Source organism: Moschus berezovskii, chromosome 1 (assembly GCF_049115385.1).
Source record: "Moschus berezovskii isolate FMDL1 chromosome 1, NW_MosBer_1.0, whole genome shotgun sequence".
Taxonomy (NCBI): Eukaryota; Metazoa; Chordata; class Mammalia; order Artiodactyla; family Moschidae; genus Moschus; species Moschus berezovskii.
In genome coordinates, this window is record NC_142460.1 from 135,537,799 (window position 1) to 135,557,739 (window position 19,941).

General features: G+C 37.1%; 1 protein-coding gene across 4 annotated transcripts in view; it reads right to left on the reverse strand.

Moving 5' to 3' along the window:
* Nucleotides 1-19,941, reverse strand: part of MME (membrane metalloendopeptidase) — a 116,372-nt gene that overhangs the window by 22,450 nt on the left and 73,981 nt on the right. For all 4 annotated transcript variants that reach the window (XM_088839642.1, XM_088839626.1, XM_088839634.1 and 1 more), the window contains 3 exons: nucleotides 18,501-18,581; nucleotides 17,022-17,125; nucleotides 3,764-3,822 (listed from right to left, as the gene is read on the reverse strand). In XM_088839642.1, the coding sequence (XP_088695768.1) occupies nucleotides 3,764-3,822; nucleotides 17,022-17,125; nucleotides 18,501-18,581 (244 nt within the window). The remainder of the gene's footprint in view (nucleotides 1-3,763; nucleotides 3,823-17,021; nucleotides 17,126-18,500; nucleotides 18,582-19,941) is intronic.

The window sequence follows — 19,941 nt, forward strand, 5'->3', positions numbered from 1 at the left end:
CACACAAAATTTTTGTCCTTGGAGAATTCTGATGAACATTATACGTCACATGTAGCTGCCTGAGCTATTAACGGTGCCAAGAAATTATTTTTAGCTTGAAGTATAAAAATTATGTGCAGTACTTTATTAACTTAAAGTGAGGACTATCTCCCACACTATGTACTTTGATTAAAATCCATCCGTTATATAAAAACTTCTTATGAAACACACTATTAAGACTAAACATTAACTATAAAGATCCTGCTGCTTTAATTATACCCTGATATACATTTTTCAGGCAAGTGATAAGATTTTTATGGCTCATATTAAATACTAGTCTTCAAGTTCAACTTTGCAAATCATGATTTCTCCTTTTACTCTGTCAGCTAAACATTTATGAGGATTTTACTGATTAGTCTTATCATTGTTACTAGTAGACATCACAACTGTTGATAATGACCAACTGCTTAGTTGTGCAGTTTTTATGTTCATGATTGGCAACAAGTTAGTTAATTAAATTCACCATTGGTCCATGAAACAAAAGACAGTGTTTCTCCCCACGCCTATCCCCTCAGTTCCCTGGTTTATTTTTTTAAGGCTGAAAGCAACTCAATTTTAGAATCTTTGATATAAAGCTCAAGAGTGCAATCAGATAAAATCAATTTTGGTGGAAAAATTAAACATTGTTTTTATATTAAATGAAATAGCAACATGTTTGGAAAAATTTACTCTTAATTCTCAAGTCTGAAAATAAGAATCCTAAGGATGAGTAAGACAATTTTAGAGAGCTTAATTATGTCAAGGTAGTCATAGATCATCCAGGCTGAATATACTATAAACTGCTTATAAATTACCTAAAACTGGAAAAGAATTTTGTTGTTATTGAAAAAGGAGAATGCAACAGTAGTAAGACTTCTCAAATGACTTGTCATTTCCTTGGATAAGACTTGAAAGTTTAATAAGATCATTGGATAGTGCCTGAAACTTACAGAGAAACACTTGACAAAACATTCAAGTGCAGCTTTTCTAATATGAAAGGTCCCTAAAGCTCTATAGTGCAATTAAACAAGGAAGAACAAGTGAATGTAACACTTTCAGCATGCCTTCCTGTCCTGAAAGTTGACTTTTTGTTTTTGAGAAGGGGCAAGGGTGCATAAAAATTGGAATGTAGCCTACATGTATGAGTTATGACAAAAAGTGGTGGGAACTGAATTAAAAAGTAGAAATTATTAATATGAGTAACTCCCTATATAATAATAAAACAAGTTCTTTTTTTACCACAACATAAAAAGATCAATCCCACAAGAAATTGCATGTGATCTAGTTTAGGGGATTTGTGTGAAGGTGGGAGGGTCATTTATGAGATGTTATTCTATACCAGTTCTAATTCTGTGATGCACATGATATGAAATCCATTAAGAGAGTGTTGCAAGAGCTATATATCTAGGTATGGATAGGCATGGATAAGCACACAAATACACTTTTATGAAGAAGAAAATGAGAGATCAGGATCTTCAATTGTTTGTAGTTAAGACAATCCCCATTTTGGAGATTTAAATGAATTGTCAAGGAGAAAATGTACACGTCAGAGCGTTCTCATGCATGGCACTTTCCCTTTCTCTGAACTGCTGTTATTTGCAGATAAGCATATGAAAAGAGGTTAGTAATTTTTCAGATTTCTTATTTCCATCAGAAGAATTTATAGTAAGCATCTTTAAGAGGTCTTTCTTATACATTAAGAATGCTTATTACAGCCAATTCTTGATTATTCAGATGATAATTGTCTGCTTTGTGCGATGTCAGGCCACTTTTAACTTCTTTTTCCTTTTGCTGTAGCTTGTTTGGTTTGAAGGTATTAAATTCAAAATGAGAACATACCCAGGTATTCTCTGCTCAGGGAATCTCTGAAGCAGACCAATTTTGAGCCATTTTCAGGATCAAGGGGTAATTTAGAGACAAATGAAGTCTGTCTTGACCTGTTCTAGAGGACTGAGAGGATGAACATGCCATAGTGGTCTCTTGGGAATGTTTCAGCGCTAGGTCTGATAGGATCCTGAGCTGGATTATTATAAAGCAGTATCATTTAGTCTGCCCTAATGCAGAATTGAAGTCAAGGCTGCCTCACTTTGCCTTGGGAATCCTTTAAAAGTCAATTATCCTATTTAGTCTAAGTCTTGAATGAACAAGGGGCTTCCCAGATGGCTCAATAGTAAAGAATCCACCTGCCAAGCAGCAGATGCAGGTTCAGTCCCTGGGTTGGGAAGATCCCCTGGAGAAGGAAATGGCAACCCACTCCAGTACTCTTGCCTAGAGAATTCCATGGACAGAGGAGCCTGGCAGGCTACAGTCCATGGGGTTGCAAAGAGTTGGATGTGACTTAGTGACTAAATAGCAGCAGCAGCAGAATGAACTAGACTTTACACCTGACAGAACTACTGAATATCAAAGAGGTCTTCAAAGTAAGACTCTCCAGAGAAAAAGCAAAGGTCTTTAATAACAAAGTTTCCCTGGTGGCTTAGATGGTAAAGAATCTGCCTGTAAGGCAGAAGAACTGGGTTCAATCTCTGGGTCAGGAAAATCCCCTAGAAAAGGGAATAGCTATCTACTCCAGTAATCTTGCCTAGAGAATTCCATGGACAGAGGATCCTGGCGGGCCACAGTCCATGTGGTCACAAAGAGTTGGATGTGACCGAGCAACTTTCAGGAAAAGGTCTGAATGGTTTCTAGGAATACTTTACAAAGGGTAGACTGCACGGGTTCTGAGTTGATTGTTAAACAGGCTCTGACCTAGGTTCAGGTAATCATTTTACTAGCTGGGAGATGTATCAGGCTAGTTTTAAAAGCAATGGGAAGAAGTATCATCAAATTTACCTTCCCACTTGATTTTTGACTACACTTAGAAATGAAGGGCTGGACTGAACAAACCTGGAGAAGCTGGCTATATTGTTTAGAATACTTCCACTGAAGTACTAAATCAGTTGGTTGTCTTTCTTCATACTAAAACCCTTGGCGGTGGGGGGTGGCGGGGATGTATCTATTTGTAAGATACTTAAGAGAGAGCTTCAAGATATCAAGGTATTCCCAGGAAGAGAAAAAATATATCTTTGTTTTATTAAGCCATTTTAACATTCATAGTATTATTCACTGAGGTATTGATTTCTATGCTTATTTATGTGACATTACTACTAGTGAACATAAAATTTTTTGGATCAAAAGTGGTTAAGTAAACACAATTCCACATGGTTCAACCTAGTAAAACTGACTTTGCAACTTTCTAAGCCTCTCTCTTGGAACTTTCTAGGAAAAAACAATGATACAGAGCAGGATCATCTCTACCAATGCCTGTATACAGAACTGAGAAAAAAAATCGGATTTCTGAAACTGGTTCTTGAAACTTAAACCACTTAAGATGCTGATGCTTAGAAAGTCCTAAAGTTAATATAACTTTATGGCGATATAAGGGAATTTCTTTTTAAAAAAGCACTTTGAAATAAAAGTACTTAGCAATAAGATAAACCATTTAGCTATAAATGAGAATGTTATAAAAGAAACAAAACCACTTAATGTGACATGCTGATTTAAATTTTGCTCTTATAGTGAAAAGAGGTACACGGATACACTTACTTTCAAGGAGGGTATTCAATAAATCAGTAACTCAGCCTCAACAGTGCTTTTATATGGAATATAATAAATTGGTCATGCAAAGCATAAAGCATGGGACCAACAGAGAAATAGTATACAATTATTTAAGAACACACCTAAAAAAAAAAAGAACAGACCTTACCTATCTGATTTCTGCCAGAAGAGTAAAATGCATTGACTACAGCTGCTCCGCTTATCCACCTATAGAAAACATAAGAACTTGTTACAAAAGATGCTAAGTTATCTGATTCAATCTGTTCACAACCATCAAAGCATTATCACTATTTCAAGATGAATTTTAATTTTCTGTTTGAAATATGATTAACAAAATAAAATTAATTCACTAGATGAGAGAATTCATTTAAAAATATTTCCACTTCTTGAAAAATGAGACTATACACAGGTCTGTAACCTGTTATTTAATTTGCATAAATTTTTAATGATGGCATCGCACAGTGCCAAACCCATTCTAATGCATCTCTTTGGAAACTGCAATGGATTAAAATTATATTGAAATTTATTTAGTTCTGTGTTCCTGATACTAGGTGACTATGCCAACAATTCTGGAATAGTTGACAGAATATAGAAATACAGGTTGCTAAAATTTGAATTCAGCAAATTTCAGGTTGCTAAAAGTACATTTAAACTTTTTAAATTAATAGTTTACAAAGAGTCTTTTTGGGGACTAAGAGATCCCTTTGACAGGTATTTAGCTTTGGGGAGTGCACCTACTCTGATTATTGTCACTTAAAATGTTTTCTAAAAAATATGACAGGTAAGTGAGCAAAGGTATATTTTTGTATAACGACTGCAAAATGAAATCCAGGTGATTCTTAAACAAATCTGTCTGTATATGCCATGAATTAGGCTCTATGTTGGACTTAGAGATTTTATAAAATACAATTCTTGACTTCAGAAGACCCTAGTTGAGGAGATGATAAAGAAGCATAAATAACTTATAGAAGAGTGAGTGAGAAAAAAAACAACAATCCAGTTCCCCAAACAACAATCTGAGAGCAGCAATAAGCTAAAGGACGGAGCCAGTGTTCCCATATCTTTCTGCTAAGATGTTATGAAGACTGTGTATCAACAATCACTGTTAAGCATTTTTGTGTAACATGAGTAATATTGTCTTGATAGGCTATATTCTTATATACTCATTACTAGACACATATCTTTATATTGAAAGTGTCAACTGAAAAATTGATACTACTTGAATTCTGATACCTTCTTAAATGTCAGCACACATACACAGGCACACTCATGACAACCATATATTGTTATCTAATGGCTGCATAGTCACTCCACTTTTAGGGCAACAATTCAAGTGACAATTATTACCCTACTCATGAAACAGTTTACAGTAATTAGCACAATGAGATTAAATCAGATCTATTTCCAGACCCTGCTTTGCAAGGTAAGCAGTCCAAAGTCAGCTGACCAAATCAGCATTTTAGTTAAAATTTCAGTAACTACTCTGGGATGTCAGGTGTAAGTCCTATTTTGATCTATTAAAAGTAACTCAGACAGGGCCACATATAACAACTGTTGGATAAATTCTAATTAAGCATGAGTTTTACCTCCAATAACAATACTAAGACATTAGGATATATGACTTAAAAAAATCCAGATAGATTTTCTATAGAGAAAAAAAGTTCAGATAGAATTTCTGGGACTTTTTCTTTAGGAAGAAAATAAGTTTGAAGATGGAAGGTTTGGGTCAGGAGATGGTCAATCAATGTATTTCTTCTTTAGTGTGATTTTGTTGTTTCAAATAGAGAAAAACATTTTCAAACAGGATGGTATGACCAATATTTCAGTCCTCCTTAATTTCGCCACAGCTGAGTCATCAATATTTTAATTTCTTGCAGGTTGATGATTATAAGCATACAATTTTATTTATTTTAATTAAACCTGACTTGTTTCCCACATGCTTTGTAGTGACTCACAACAAAAACACATATTTGTAAACCCAGGGATGTTAGACTAAAATCTTGAGATCAGAAGCTACATAGGAAAAGTTGATTTTGTGTGACCCAAAAGTATTATGAAAGAAAATATATAAATAAAACTCATGATCAGGAAAAATGATGCATTAGGACTATGCTTAAATAAATTCACAAAGAACCACATGACTCACATATGGTTCAAGGCTATCTGGCAGGAACAGAAAATAGGAAACATGATCACCCTACTCCTGAGGAGAAATACTGTTCCTTGTGGTGACTTTAGAGGTATTTCTGATGTATCATCAACATTCCGAAAGTGTAAGACAGCAAAACTTGCCACCCCCCAAAAGTCTCATGAAGATAATTTTGAGATGAAAACAAATCTCCCAAAAGACTTAGGAAGAAACTTTGACCTGCCCCATAAGTGCCTGAAAAATTTAGGCAGAGGAGGCCTGTTCCTGAAAAAAAGCCATCACCAGAGGGATCTTCAGAGAATATGAGCCAGATGTGATGGGGGAACTAGACAGAGCCTACAGATCAGAGTCCACTCTGTATCCCATTGTGATAGCATGAGGCACTGAATAAGCGTTTCCTAAACATTTGATTTTTCATCTTCATGTGAATTGCCTTCCTCCCCTTTGAGGTCCCAAACCACTATTCCCAACATCCTCTTTTGTCTTTAGCTGAAGATGGTATTTAGGGTGAGGGGTTCAGCCTTCTCGGCAAGTTACTCAGTTTTCCTCGGTCTCTCTTGTGTATACACGGTATTAAACCTTGGTTTTTCTCCTGTTAATCTGTCTCATGTCAATTTAATTCATAGAACAGCCAGAAGATCCTGGAAGGGTAGAGGAAAAGTTCTTCCTCCCTGATAATAGCCAATATAACAGATTTCATGCATAAATAGCTTATACTTATTAGAATTTCAATTGTTTAAAACTTACTTTAACATATTTCTAGGCCTCAGTTGTTCAATTCTGAACTTCTGATTTACTGATGATATACTCTGCATGGACATTAGTGGGTAATCACAGATAATATACAAACTGTTGGTTTTGCACTCAGGCACAGTACTAATAATGAAACACAAAAGGTGCCAGTTCAGCATGTTTTCTTTTTTAAATTAGTATATTAAGAGAAGGCAATGGCACCCCACTCCAGTACTCTTGCCTGGAAAATCCCATGGACAGAGGAGCCTGGTAGGCTGCAGTCCAGGGTGTCGCTAAGAGTTGGACACGACTGAGCGACTTCACTTTCACTTTTCACTTTCATGCATTGGAGAAGGAAATGGCAACCCACTCCAGTGTTCTTGTCTGGAGAATCCCAGGGATGGAGGAGCCTGGTGGGCTGCCGTCTATGGGGTCGCACAGAGTTGGACACAACTAAAGTGACTTAGCAGCAGCAGCAGCAGCAGTAGCAGAGAGGAATAAAACTAGATACAGGAAACTGATGTTGCAGATAACAGATCTCAAAAGTCGGACATAGATGAATGGAGTTTATATTATCCATCTCATGTTTATTGCTTTTGTAAAAATAAATGACCCACCTGTTGTTTTAATGATTTTTTTTTTTTTCTGCTCTTCTGTTTAAAATTGCACTTTGATCAATGTTTGCAACTTCTTAGCAGGGAAAGTTTTACATATTAAAATGTCCATTGTGAATTACACTTTCAAGAAAATAGGTAGTTATTTATGACCACAGAACACTCACATAAAATTAGAATTATGGTGGTTAGTTTCACAGAGCACAAGTATGTAGTGTTTGCCTTTTCTTCCTTGAGACCTTTCACAGTGTATCCTCAGACTACCCCTAGGTAATTATCCAGATCCAAAAGCACAGGGCACTTTGTCCCTGGAAATGACCAGAACTTGAGGTACTGTAATTGGATCATTTCATCTTAAAGTGATGATAGCAGTTACAGACTCAGCATCTAATATTTGTGGTCAGTCATGAAATATCTCACTATGTTACAACAAAAGCTAAATTAAAAGACAAAGAATATAGTTTTTAAAGTAAATGGTTATATAACAAAAACTGTAAGATCTTCTGATTTGGATGCAGCCTCAGAGTTTCAGGAGAGGCTTCCATTTATGGAAAACAGACAAATGCGACCCTGAATAACAGCACAGAAAAGAGAAAATGCACACCTAACGAGAGAACCAAGTGTCCAGTAACAAAATGGATAGTGCAGGTTATCTGAAGATACCTTTGGAGTATGGAGGCCAGACACTAGCATCTCCTACAGCAGGTACTGGACCTGAGAGTGCATTTCACTCTATTCTTTGACTTCTCTTCCTGCCTCCACTGTGTGGCTGCAGAAGGATGGGTATGTGTGGTATAAAGTAAAGGGTGGGGAAGCAAGAGGTAAGCAAACCTTACTTTCCATTTCTGAGAAACAATTTTGTCAGGTAAACTTATTCTGGTTTGGGGGCACTTACAGTAGAACAAAGGGCCACTATAGGCAGCATGGCCCTCAAAGCTGAACTAACAATGTAGTTGGAAAACACAGCGGAAATCTGGAGAGGCAGACCAGGTGCTTTTCTCTTCTACCTCTTAATTACCCTGAGGAACCTAAGTGGTGATGAGATGAAAGCACAGGACAGGGAACTGAAAGCAGAAGTCTACAGCCTGATTCTACAACCTCTTGGATATAATAAACCCACTGGATTGCAAAGACATAAGGAATAGAACTTCTTTCACTCATTCATGTGTAACTTTAAAACAAACATCTTTAAACAACAAAATCATGAATGCTCCTTTCCCTGAAAACATTTAATTTCTCAGCATCTAGTGGCTTTGAAGCAATTCCTTTGAAATCAGCAGTAAATACAACAGTTTTCTCTGTCTTCCTCAAATACTTCTGGAAAGGAGAATTCTCATTTGTAATGGTAATTACCACTGTAATTCTTTATATTTATTAATATCCCCTCAGCAAGAATTCAAAGTTTTCTATATATTTTCATTCATCTTTCAAACCACCCGTAGAAGATAGATGATACCTCAATTTTCATGTATAGAAACTAAGGTACATCACAGATCAAACTCTTCTTTCCTAATTTATTTATAGAGTTAGTGATACAACTGGGAAAAGAATATATAAACTATGGAGAAATATGACACCCTGATCTTCCAATCAATCCCCTACTTCTAACATGCCGATCTGCACCATGCATAAAATTTCATTACAAAAATCAATGCCATTTCCTTGCTAACCTCTTTAAAAACGAAGGTGTTCACATTTTTAATCTTTTTTAAAGATTCATTTTATTTCTTGGCTATACTGTGCTTAGGATCTTAGTTCCCTGACCAGGGATCAAACCCATGGCCCCTGCATTGAAGTGCAGAGTCTTAATCACTGGGAAGTCCCAGTGCTCATTTTTAAATTGCTTCATATTTAGGGCTGCCCCTTACCCTAACAAGCTCTAGGATGCTGGCTTCTATACCACCCTGAAGTCTCATCATGACCCAATCATAACGACGGCTACTGTTTAATGAACACCTCTAAGTTATGTGGCAAGCACACTACACAACACACAAGGACCTCACAAAGCAAAAGTAAATGCTATTATCCTCAGTTTATAAAGGGACCATTGAGGTACCATGGTGGTTGTCTAAATTCAAACAGCTAATAAGCAGCAGAGCAGGAATTCTAACTCAAGGTTGCTCACTCTCTCTACCCTCCACCTCAGCCCCCTGGTTCCAGAGTACAAGCTCTTCCCACTGCTGGATAAAGTACAATATTTTATCCAAAGGCAAAAGCACATTAGGACCAAAGAGCCTGAATCATTTGGTCCTTTAAGAATTGTTAACAAGCACTCTGAGTGATTCACCTGATCCTCTGAGGTGAGAGCCAAGTCTCCTACTCCAATAGCACAATAAGAGAATCTACTTCTCTTTCAACCCAAAAAAAAAAAAAAAAAACCAATCCCCCAAATCACTGATTTTCTTCCTAGAAGTCATCAGTTGGTTGTGTATGGTTATAAGTTGGCAACAAGACTCAGTCGCTTTAGTCTTCAATAACTCTATATGTGTGTACATGCATGATGTGTGTACACGTGAGCAATACGTCAAATTCAGAGAAATTCCCAATTTGGAACATATAGGGGTGGGTGGATTTTTTCTGTTAGAATTTTCTTTTGGTGTTTATTCTCCTGACTGAGAATAATCTTGTGATCTTTCAGGAAAGAACTGAAAGATCTTACATCCTATATACCCCTTAGCAATGACATAACATGACATTACAAGTCAACTGTCTGTCTAGCTCATGAAATAGTGACTCCATGAAGGCAGCAATGTTTCATGTTTTGTCCTTTTTCTAAATTGTGGCAATAACACTTACTATGAGATCTACCCATTTAATATATTTTAAGTATCTAGTACATTATGGTTGACACTAGGCACAATGCTGTATGTAACTTATTCATCTTGCTTAACTGGAAATTTTTTGCCTGTTGATTAATAACTCCTCATTTCCTTCTCCCCCCAGCTTTTGGTAATAATGATTCCCTCCTTTGATTTTATGAAATTTGACTATTTTAGAAATCTTATATAAGTGGAATCAAGCAGTACTTATCTTTCTGGGCTTATTTCAATTAGCACATTTTCTTAGGTTCATCAGTGCATACTGCATAATTTCCTTCTTTTTAGATACTGAGTAGTATTCCATTGTATACACAGATACTTTTTCCCAACCATTCGTCTGTTGAGGGAAAGAGGTTGCCTCCACATCTTAGCTATTGTGAATGGTACTGCTATGAACACAGGAGTGCTAATGTCTCTGAGATCCCACGTTCAATTAGTTTGGCTATAGGCCCAGAATTACTGGGTCTTATGGCAGTTCTATTTCTAACTTTTTAAGGAATGTCTATGTTGTTTTCCATAACTTTTTGCACCCTTTTTCATTTCCACCAATTGTGTTCCAATTTCTCCACATTCTTGCCACTACTTGTTGTCTTTTTATCTATTTTTTAACAATATGTCATCCTGACAGGAGTGCTGTGATATCTCACAGGGTTTTGATTTGCATTTCCTTGATGATTAGTGGGGCTTCCCAGGTAGCACTAGCAGTAAAGAAACCAGCTGCTAATGCAGGTAGACACAAGAGATGCAGGTTTGACCATCTGAAGGTTGGGAAGATCCCCTGGATGAGGGCACACCAACCCACTTCAACATTCTTGCCTGGAAAATTTCATGGACAGAGGAGCCTGGTAGGCTATGGTCCATTGGGTCTCAGAGTCGGACATGGCTGAAGTGACTTAGCACACATGCATGATGACTAGTGATGCCGAGCATCTTTCCATCTATCTGGTGGCCATTTGTATGTCTTTGGAGAAATGTCTATTCAAATCCTTGTGTGCGTGCTCAGTTGCTAAGCCGCGTCTGACTCTTAGTGACATAATGGACTGTAGCCCACCAGGCTCTTCTGTTCATGGGTCATTTTAAATTGGTTATTAGGGTTTTTTTTTTTTTTTTTGCCATTGAATTATAGGAGTGCCTTATATATTTTGGAGATTAATCCCTTATGAGATGTGTGATTGGCAAATATTTTCTCCCATTCCTTAGGTTTCCTTTAATTTTTTTTTTTTTTGCTGGGCAGAAGCTTTTAAGTTCCAAAGAGTCCCACTCCCACTTATTTATTTCATGCTTTGTTCTTAAACCATCTCTAGGGCTTAGCACAATATTGAGAACACGAAAGGCATGCACACATATTTAGGTCTCTTCTCATCCTGAAAGGGTAATGGGTGGTGAGTCTAGGTAAGGCACTGCTGCCATGCAGACTGTGGAGAGTCATGACAACCAGAAGCCACGCACTATCTGGACACTGTCCTCTCAAGAGGGCACACTGGTATTAAGTTCTAGACTTCTTTTGCAAAGCTCTTCAGTTTAAACCTTTAACTTACTAGCCTTCCTTCTCTATCTCTTCCTTCCCCTCTGAAACAAACCTTCCTTGGGTGCTAATTAAAATGCAATTTTTTTTAAAATGATAAGATATATTTTGCTTATAATCCAAAAACGTGTTGAAAAATCAGTCTGTTATCTTAATGGGAATCTAAATAGATGGAACTTAATATTTTAATCTATTATAATAGGTGTAGAACATGAGCACACAAGGGCAGATACTGCCACAGGAAATCAGAGTGACTTGTCCAGGTGTAGTCTGTTAGTCTTTCTGACTAAGTAGTACTTGATGAGTCAAACTATCTGCATTACGTATCTTCCCATACATCTACACCATGGAGAGTCACTTGTGTCCCAAGTCTCCAGCACTCTAAATGCCCACCCTGGATGAGTCTTACCAATTTTCCACCTCTGGCCCATCTCATTTCTTCACAGAAATCCTCTATTGCTATTCTTTTGAAATTCAAGTTCAGTGATACAAGACTTAATTAGAAGACTGAGTCTAGAATCAACACTGAAGGGGAAATAGCAGAAGCGATACTTTAGAAAGAAGTGAGGTACATCCTTATCTTTCAAGAATATGGTCTTTCTCTCTTGGGTCACTTGTGGAAAAGCCAAGGACTAAAACATCTTGGCTCTTATCAAAATTTCACAGTAAGGGCCCTAAAATTTTAGTGCTGGAAAGAACCTTAAAGATGTTATAGAGTCTAAATCAACCTGCTCATTTAACAAATACAGAAACTTCAAGGCTTTTAAAAGGCTACCGATAGTAACTGGCAGAACCGAGACACGGAAAAAGGGATAGCAACTCACTGCAGTGGCAAAACTACAGTGGTACCAGCCACCTTGTCTTTTTGGTGCTGCTGGTCTTTCAGGAAGAACCCCAGAGAGCCACAGCTGTTGGCCGCCAACCTCCGTAGCACCACTTATTTCAGGGACTAGCAAACATCCAGTTAGTCCAGATTAGAGAAAAACAGCAGACTTGAAGCAATAAAGGAGAAGAAATGAATCAATCATTTTGTTTGTTTTGCTCTAGTTCACCTCAACATTAATTTAAATGCTGACATGTTCCTTCCAGAGAATGTTTTACTAATAAGTAAAGGTTTAATTGTGGTTTTAAAAAAGTGCTGTCCTAGCATCTGGTCGTCTTGTAATCCCAACAGCCAACCCCGCCTTTCATCTACTTTCATTGTTACAGACCTGCCTCCTGCACTAGATTGCTAGCTCTGAGTCTTACTCATCTCCACATCCTCTACAGCGTAGCACAGTTCTTTGCACACTGCAGCTATCTGGCAAAATGTTTATTGAGTTGGCTGCTATGACTGTCACCTTGTTTTAATTTTGATGGACAACGGCAAGAAAGATGCAGCAATGAAATAAGTCATTGTAGTTTATGAAATGCAACTCCACATGTTCAACAGTCATAACTTACCAAGGCTGGCACTACCTGTCCAAATTATATTACAGAAAATTCTGTCTTGAGAAACTAACAAAATAACGTCAAGTCTAAAATTAAGAAAAGGAATTCACTTTATTTTGTCCTGGTACATTGTTTCTTTTTAGAGGCTTATGTTTGTTCCATAGAGTCTAAGTGAATAATCAAGTTACTGAAAGTAAATTATTTCAGATATTTCACCAAGTAATTTTGCCAATGGATAATACATTTTCAATCTACATTATTACTATTTGATAACATGATGTGCTTGAAATCATTTACAAACTGTCATTAAGTCCCCAGAGAACATGATGTTTGAGGTAATTTTGGAAACATAAGCTAGGTACTCAGAAACCACATGAACCAACAGCCTTTTAAGTTTAAATCTTGGTCCTTTGCAGTTGCCAGCTGCTTGAATGGGCAGAAGGAGGTCCTTTTAGCCAAATGATTAACTTAGGCATATCACACTTAAACTTCCTGACTTTCTCAATTTTTGGAATTCTTAAGCAGAGAAAACAGAGATCATGTGGGACATATTCACCAACAATGATGGTGAAATGCTTGGATATATCAGTGTTTATTTTAGTGGCTGAGTTCACTTTATCAGCACTGTTACAAATTGACTATTTTATCAATCATTCACTCTATCTTCATTGAAGGAAGGTCCACATTCTGTTCATCAAAGTTCAATCTCTGGTGACACAAATACATGACTTCTGCTTTCTTTCAACAAGGGCTATTCCAGCTATATGTAACATAATATACTGGTGCTGTGACTAAAATATGTGTAAGGTATCATACAAGGACAAGGTGAAGGGAGAAATGTAAGGGATGCATGAGTAAGGAGGTAACACTCAAGAAGAATCATACTAAGTGTAGGTTTCTATTAAATGAACAAGGGTAGAAAGAGTGGCCCAAGGTGAGGGAAAAGGAGGAGGAAGATGAGGGCAGTGATTTTAAGTAATTCCTATGGCTGGAGATTTGGGACAATGCTCTGGGGTAGGGTGACTCTGAAGGGATTCTGGAGTGTGAGCGAGAGATTGCAGAGCTTTGTACAAGCTTCATGAGGTGGGAAAAACACAATGAAAGGTTTTCATCAGAAGACAACATGACTCAATCTGTGTTTTTAAAAGCTCTCTAAGGTGGTAGCCTGGAGAATTAGCTCAAGATTGACTGTGAGATGATTGATAAGACTAGGAAAAATATTGTAATCACTCTAGTGAACAATGAGAAATGTCTGAATAAGGCACGACAATGGAGATGTAAGATGGATCCACGTGCCCTCATGCCAATAAAATAGTTAATTAGCAGCTGGTGGATATAAACATTTTTTAAGATACGATTTGTAGTTAACATCACAGCAATTGCCAGAGATGACAGAAAAGAATTGCTCTGGAATGATGAACCCGTGTGTTTGTGTGTGTGTGTGTGTTAGTCGTTCAGTCGTGTCCGACTCTTTGTGACCCACGGACTGTAACCCACCAGGCTCCCCTGTCCATGGGATTCTCCAGGCAAGAAAACTGGAGTGGGTTGCCATGCCCTTCTCCATGGGAATCTTTCTGATCCAGGAATAGAAAACAAACTCCTATCGGGACATCCCTGGTAGTCTAGTTTTTAACACACTGTGCTCCCAATGCAGGGTTCCAACACTGATCAGGGAACTAGATCTCACATGCCATGGCTAAGACCCAGTGCAGCCAAATAAATAAATAAATAAAAAAGAAACCAAACTTATAGTTACCAAAAGGGAAAGGGGGAGGGGGATAAATTGGGAGTTTAGGATTGACATATACATACTGCTATATTTAAGGTAGATAACCAACAAAGGTTGGTTAGAGTATAGCACAGGGAACTTTACTCACTATTTTGCAATAACCTAAATAGGAAAAGAATTTGAAAAAAGATTAGATATATGTATAGCTGAATCACTTTACTGTACACCTGAAACTAACACAGCATTGCAAATCAAGTATAGTCCTATATAAATTTAAATTTTTTTAAAACTCAAAATTCCTAAACTAAAGGTATCATCTTGTAAAAATATTTCACAATATTGAATATGAGCAAATATGATTCAGTATAAAAAGTAATTAACATTAATGCAAAGATTCTGACTTGAGAAGGGGGTGTGGTACTTAATACCAGTGGCTGAGACCCCACCTAGAGGCATGTACATCACAAGCTAGGGTGGAAGAGCTGGGGAATCTATTTCAAATGCTCACCAGGTGAATCTAAAGTGCAGTCAAGAGTGTTGAACCCTTGTACTCAGCATATGGGTAGAAGAGGAGGAAGGAAGAAAAACTAGCCTCATATGGCAGTGAAGACCTTAAAAAGCATATTGCACTTGTGACTGACTGTCAGAGGCTCATGGAAAGGATCCAAAAAGTACTACTGAGCTGTGCATGCTATTGAGAAAACATTCATTAATCTTAGATACAGTCTTTGCTATTGATTAGCTGTGGTAAAGAGAAAAGAACTCAGAGGAGATCAACACATATGATGAAAAGGAGTGAAAATTACACACCACATTACAAAATTATTATGGAAATGAGATTATATGAACTTCCAAAGAAAACATCAAGCAATAATAATTCAACAACGATTTTTAAAATTATGAAGAAATATTCTGATGTCAGGTGGATGCAGCTTATATTAGCTCTTTTCAGAAAGAATATTTGATGATAATTTTATACAGGTATTTTACAAAGTGCTAACAATTATTAAATGTAACTATATAGTATGTAAGTATATTTTATAAGGAAATAAAAACATTCAGACTTATAAGGAGCTTCTCAGATTATAAATTTTTCCACAAGGTATTCTTTTTGATGACTTTCTGTCAATTTCTAGAGCTAGGATTTGACAACTGAGTATGACAGAAGCTATATGTACCCAATCTCTTTCTTTCCCACCTGGGACACTAAACATTCTCTGACATTTGCTGCCCTGTTTTTAGTACCAAATAACATAACATTTGCTCCAGTGTAAACAGAGGTCAGTAAAAGAAGTTGTTCTCTTTTTCAGACTACCTGAAGGGTTCAAAATGTACAGGGATTGAAATATATTGGCATTTTCATACTGGGAATTTTGTCCAACCTGTACTTGGTTTACTGAGAATAGAACACTCTGTCATCAATTAGTCCTTCAGGACTTTGTCCCTTTCTTGGCGCATTTCCCTCCTGGAGGTAGTTTATTATAACACATCTTTCCTACACTCAACTATTGTAATGTAATGTAATTGAATCAAAGTTCACCTTTGATTTTTCCAGTTCCCACCTTGACTTGGTCAGTATTCCAAAATATTAGCTTAGTAAATGTTAATGAAAGAATAAAGGAATACAGGAGTGAACCATACGCTTCACTAGCATGGTATTGTGTCAGTTACCACACAGATCAAGTTAGTATATTTACTTTGCACTGCTCACTCATTAATTTAGTTCTAATTGAAAATCTCCTATGTATCCAGCACTGTGCTGAATGATCTCCTATTCTCTTGGAGCTGTGTGGGAAAAAGTCCACACAGATAGTTCTAGGGATTTAAGTGCATAAACACTTATGTTGATAAATATTTTAAACACATCCATTTAACCTAAAAATAAACATTAAGCTGATCATTACTATGATGTGCTAATACCACTAGTAAGCAGAGACTAAGATCATTTGAAAGCTATGAATGCGACTAAATCCTGATATCTCAGATTTGGTTCTCACAAGGTTGAGAGAAGTGTTACCGGGACAAGCTAGGTAGGGGAGGAGTTGCAGGATTGCTGAACAATAGAAAGGTAGGTGGGGTGGGGGTAAATGATAATTTTGAGTTCAATAATAGACTCAAAGAAGGTTTGAAGGAGCTAAGGACTGCTTAGACTAAAGTGTTCTAGGGAGCTCTGTCCACAAACAAAGTAGAAGGGACAGATAATAATATGAGAAGAAAACAAAGGTAGTCTGACACCTTAAGGAAAAAATTTTATATTTTGATTAAATCTTCCTATATTCTTAGATGCTCTTAGAAGTACTCAATAGAAAGAGAACATTCCACCTTTTAACATTATTCTACGTCAGGTTCTTAATCCAACAAAGGCCCTCTTCTGAATGAACATATTAGAAAATTGAAATATACGTACTCATCCTTGTCCACCTTCTCTCGAAGCTTCTTTAGTTGTCTATTTTGGCCAAACTTCAAGTTTTGAATTATATTCTCAAAGTATTCTTCTTCCTGGTAGCTCAACTATATTAATTTAAAGGAGTGTTGAGAACAATATTAAAAACATGTCGCCAAAGTTTTGCTAAATAGCATTAAGAGATTATCACTTAATAAAGTTAGCAGAGAGCATTAAAACTCGCCAAAGAAAAATTAAGTTCTAATTAATTCTATACAAGTCACAGCTGCTCTGGCTGACTCATTCCTTCAGTGTATTCTTTTCTAATTAATCAAATGAAACTAAGTGTCAAACAAGCTTTTCTGTATTATATCAATCCTTACATGACAGATAATAGCATTCTTATTTACTGCTTTATAAGAACACTTATTCTTCTAATCCTTAAAATAATTTTATGAAGATGGGCTGTTATCACCATTTTAAAGTTGAGGAAACTGAGGCACAGACAAGTCACTTGTCCAAATTAATTCGTGATCAAGTTGAGATTTGAACCCTAGGAGTTTGATTTTGAGTTGATGCTCTTAGCCAGTTAGTGTATGGTATAGCTGAGATCTGAACCCACACAGTACAGCTGTGAGGATATGTGTTCAGCCACTAGACTCCTGCCACTCCTGAGCTCATTTTTTTAAAAGTCAAGCTTTTCTACAATGGCGAAAGAAATGAGGACACTGTGCCTTGGCAAATTTGCAAGTTAGGCTAGCAATCAACAGATTAGAAATCATCATCCCTGGATCTAGGCAAGGACCATCTTGTCACCAAGGCGACAAGTAGTCGAGGAGACTGCAAGGTTAGCAATAAGCTCTTATCTGACTCTAAATCCATACTTCAATCAATTCTGGTTTCATCATTTACATTACACAAGGGCAATAAAATAGTTTCTCATTCTCAAATAATAGATGTTTTTTTTTCCAAACAGAGAAGACACGACCAGGTTAATCCAGTGGAGGAATAATTAGAAATTGGAAGGAAACCTGAAGATTTGACTTTTCAGGCATGTATAAGAAGGAAACGGTAACCCACTCCAGTATTCTTGCCTGGAGAATCCCACGGATGGAGAAGCCTGGTTAGGCTACAGTCCACGGGGTCGCAAAGAGTCGGACACGACTGAGCGATGGAACGGAACGGATAAGAAGCCTGAGTACTGCCTGTTCATCACTTAAATATCTATGCCTTGATGCTCTTAAAAAAAAACACCAAGTTTTTATCACTACTCTTAAAATGGACTATATGGAAAGCAAAATAAGAAAACCAAATATAGACCAGGCCAATGAAACAATAAGCTAACACTAAAACAAATATAGTTCTGGCTTCAGTGTTAAAGGCTTAATATAATAAGAGCTCTGGGGGTAGGCCCACATACGCTCTGCTCCCCCCCTCCATGGCAAGAAATGACACTGCCCCCAGCCTCAGGCATCATCAGTGTAGAGTCTTTTTAAGACTTACCTCAAGGTACTCATTATTCAGTTTGTCGTCATTTGAAATAATGTCATCAGGATAGCCAATTCTTTCTTTAATTGCTAAGGCCTATGAAAATTATAATATTGAATGTAAGCATGATTATGAACTTTCAAATGCAAATATTATGATTGTGCCCTTGACTGGAAATTGAATAACTTGATCCATACTGTTTACAAAATGAGTATTTGACCACACTTAAACAGAGATCTTTGCCATGGCTTCTTCCTGGAATTCAAAATAAAAGAGTCCTGAAATTTAGCTTATAATATCCTATTCTCATAGTCTGAAGCTTGCCCAAGAAAACTAACATGAAAAACTGGAAAGTCTTTGTTCCACAGGTATTGGAACAAAGGTATTACAAACACAGGTATTACTCTTATGAACTTTTTCTCTGCAAGGCTTTTTTCTTCAATCTTACGGTCCATGGGGTCGCAAGAGTCAGACATGACTTAGCAACTTAACTACTACTACTACTACTATATGAGAAATAATATTTAGAACTTCCATTCTAGTAGCTTATCTTTCCACTTTGCCAATTTGGCTGAGAAAACAGATGTGGGCTTACAGGTTCAGTGCTAAATATTCTTCTTGAACATTGTTCCTGGAGTTTTTGTTCTCTTTCGGTCTCCAGAGCTAGTGTACCCAACTTTCCACAGTTAAATGAATGATATTAGTTAAATGAGTAGAAAACAGGATTTTCCTTGTTATACCATCTCATATTTACCACTTGCTTACTATTGTTTGCGTATGTGCATGCTAAGTTGCTTCAGTTGTGTCTGACTCTTTGCAATCCTATGGACTGTAGCCTTCCAGGCTCCTCTGTCCATGGGATTCTCTAGGCAAGAATACTGGAGTGGGTTGCCATGCCTTAGTCTAGGTAATCTTCCCAACCCAGGGATTAAACCCGAGTTTCTTAAGTCTCCTGCATTGACAGGCCAGTTCTTTACCACGTGGGCCGTCCTTAAAATTGTTTACTTATTATAATTATTTCATTATTACCACTTGCTTGTGGGTGCTAAGTCACTTCAGTTGTGCCCAATTCTGTGTGACACTATAGACCATAGCCCACCACACTCCTCTATCCACGGGATTCTCCAGATAAGAATATTGGAGTGGATTGCCAAGCCCTCCTCCAGGGGATCTTTCCAACCCAGGGATCGAACCTGCATCTCTTATGTCTCCTGCACTGGCAGGCAAGTTCTTTACCACTAGCGCCACCTGGGAAGACCACTTGTTTACTACTTGCTATTTCTATTTTTTACTTCTCTCATTTTTCTCAAAGATATTTGATTCAATCATATCACATTGCTCTTAAATAATTTAACTAATTTAAATTTTTCATTAGATATTAAGCTTGCATCTCTGAGTTATTTGTTTTGCCATTAAATGGATGAGGTTTTGTTACAAATCTGTTTCATGAGTCTAG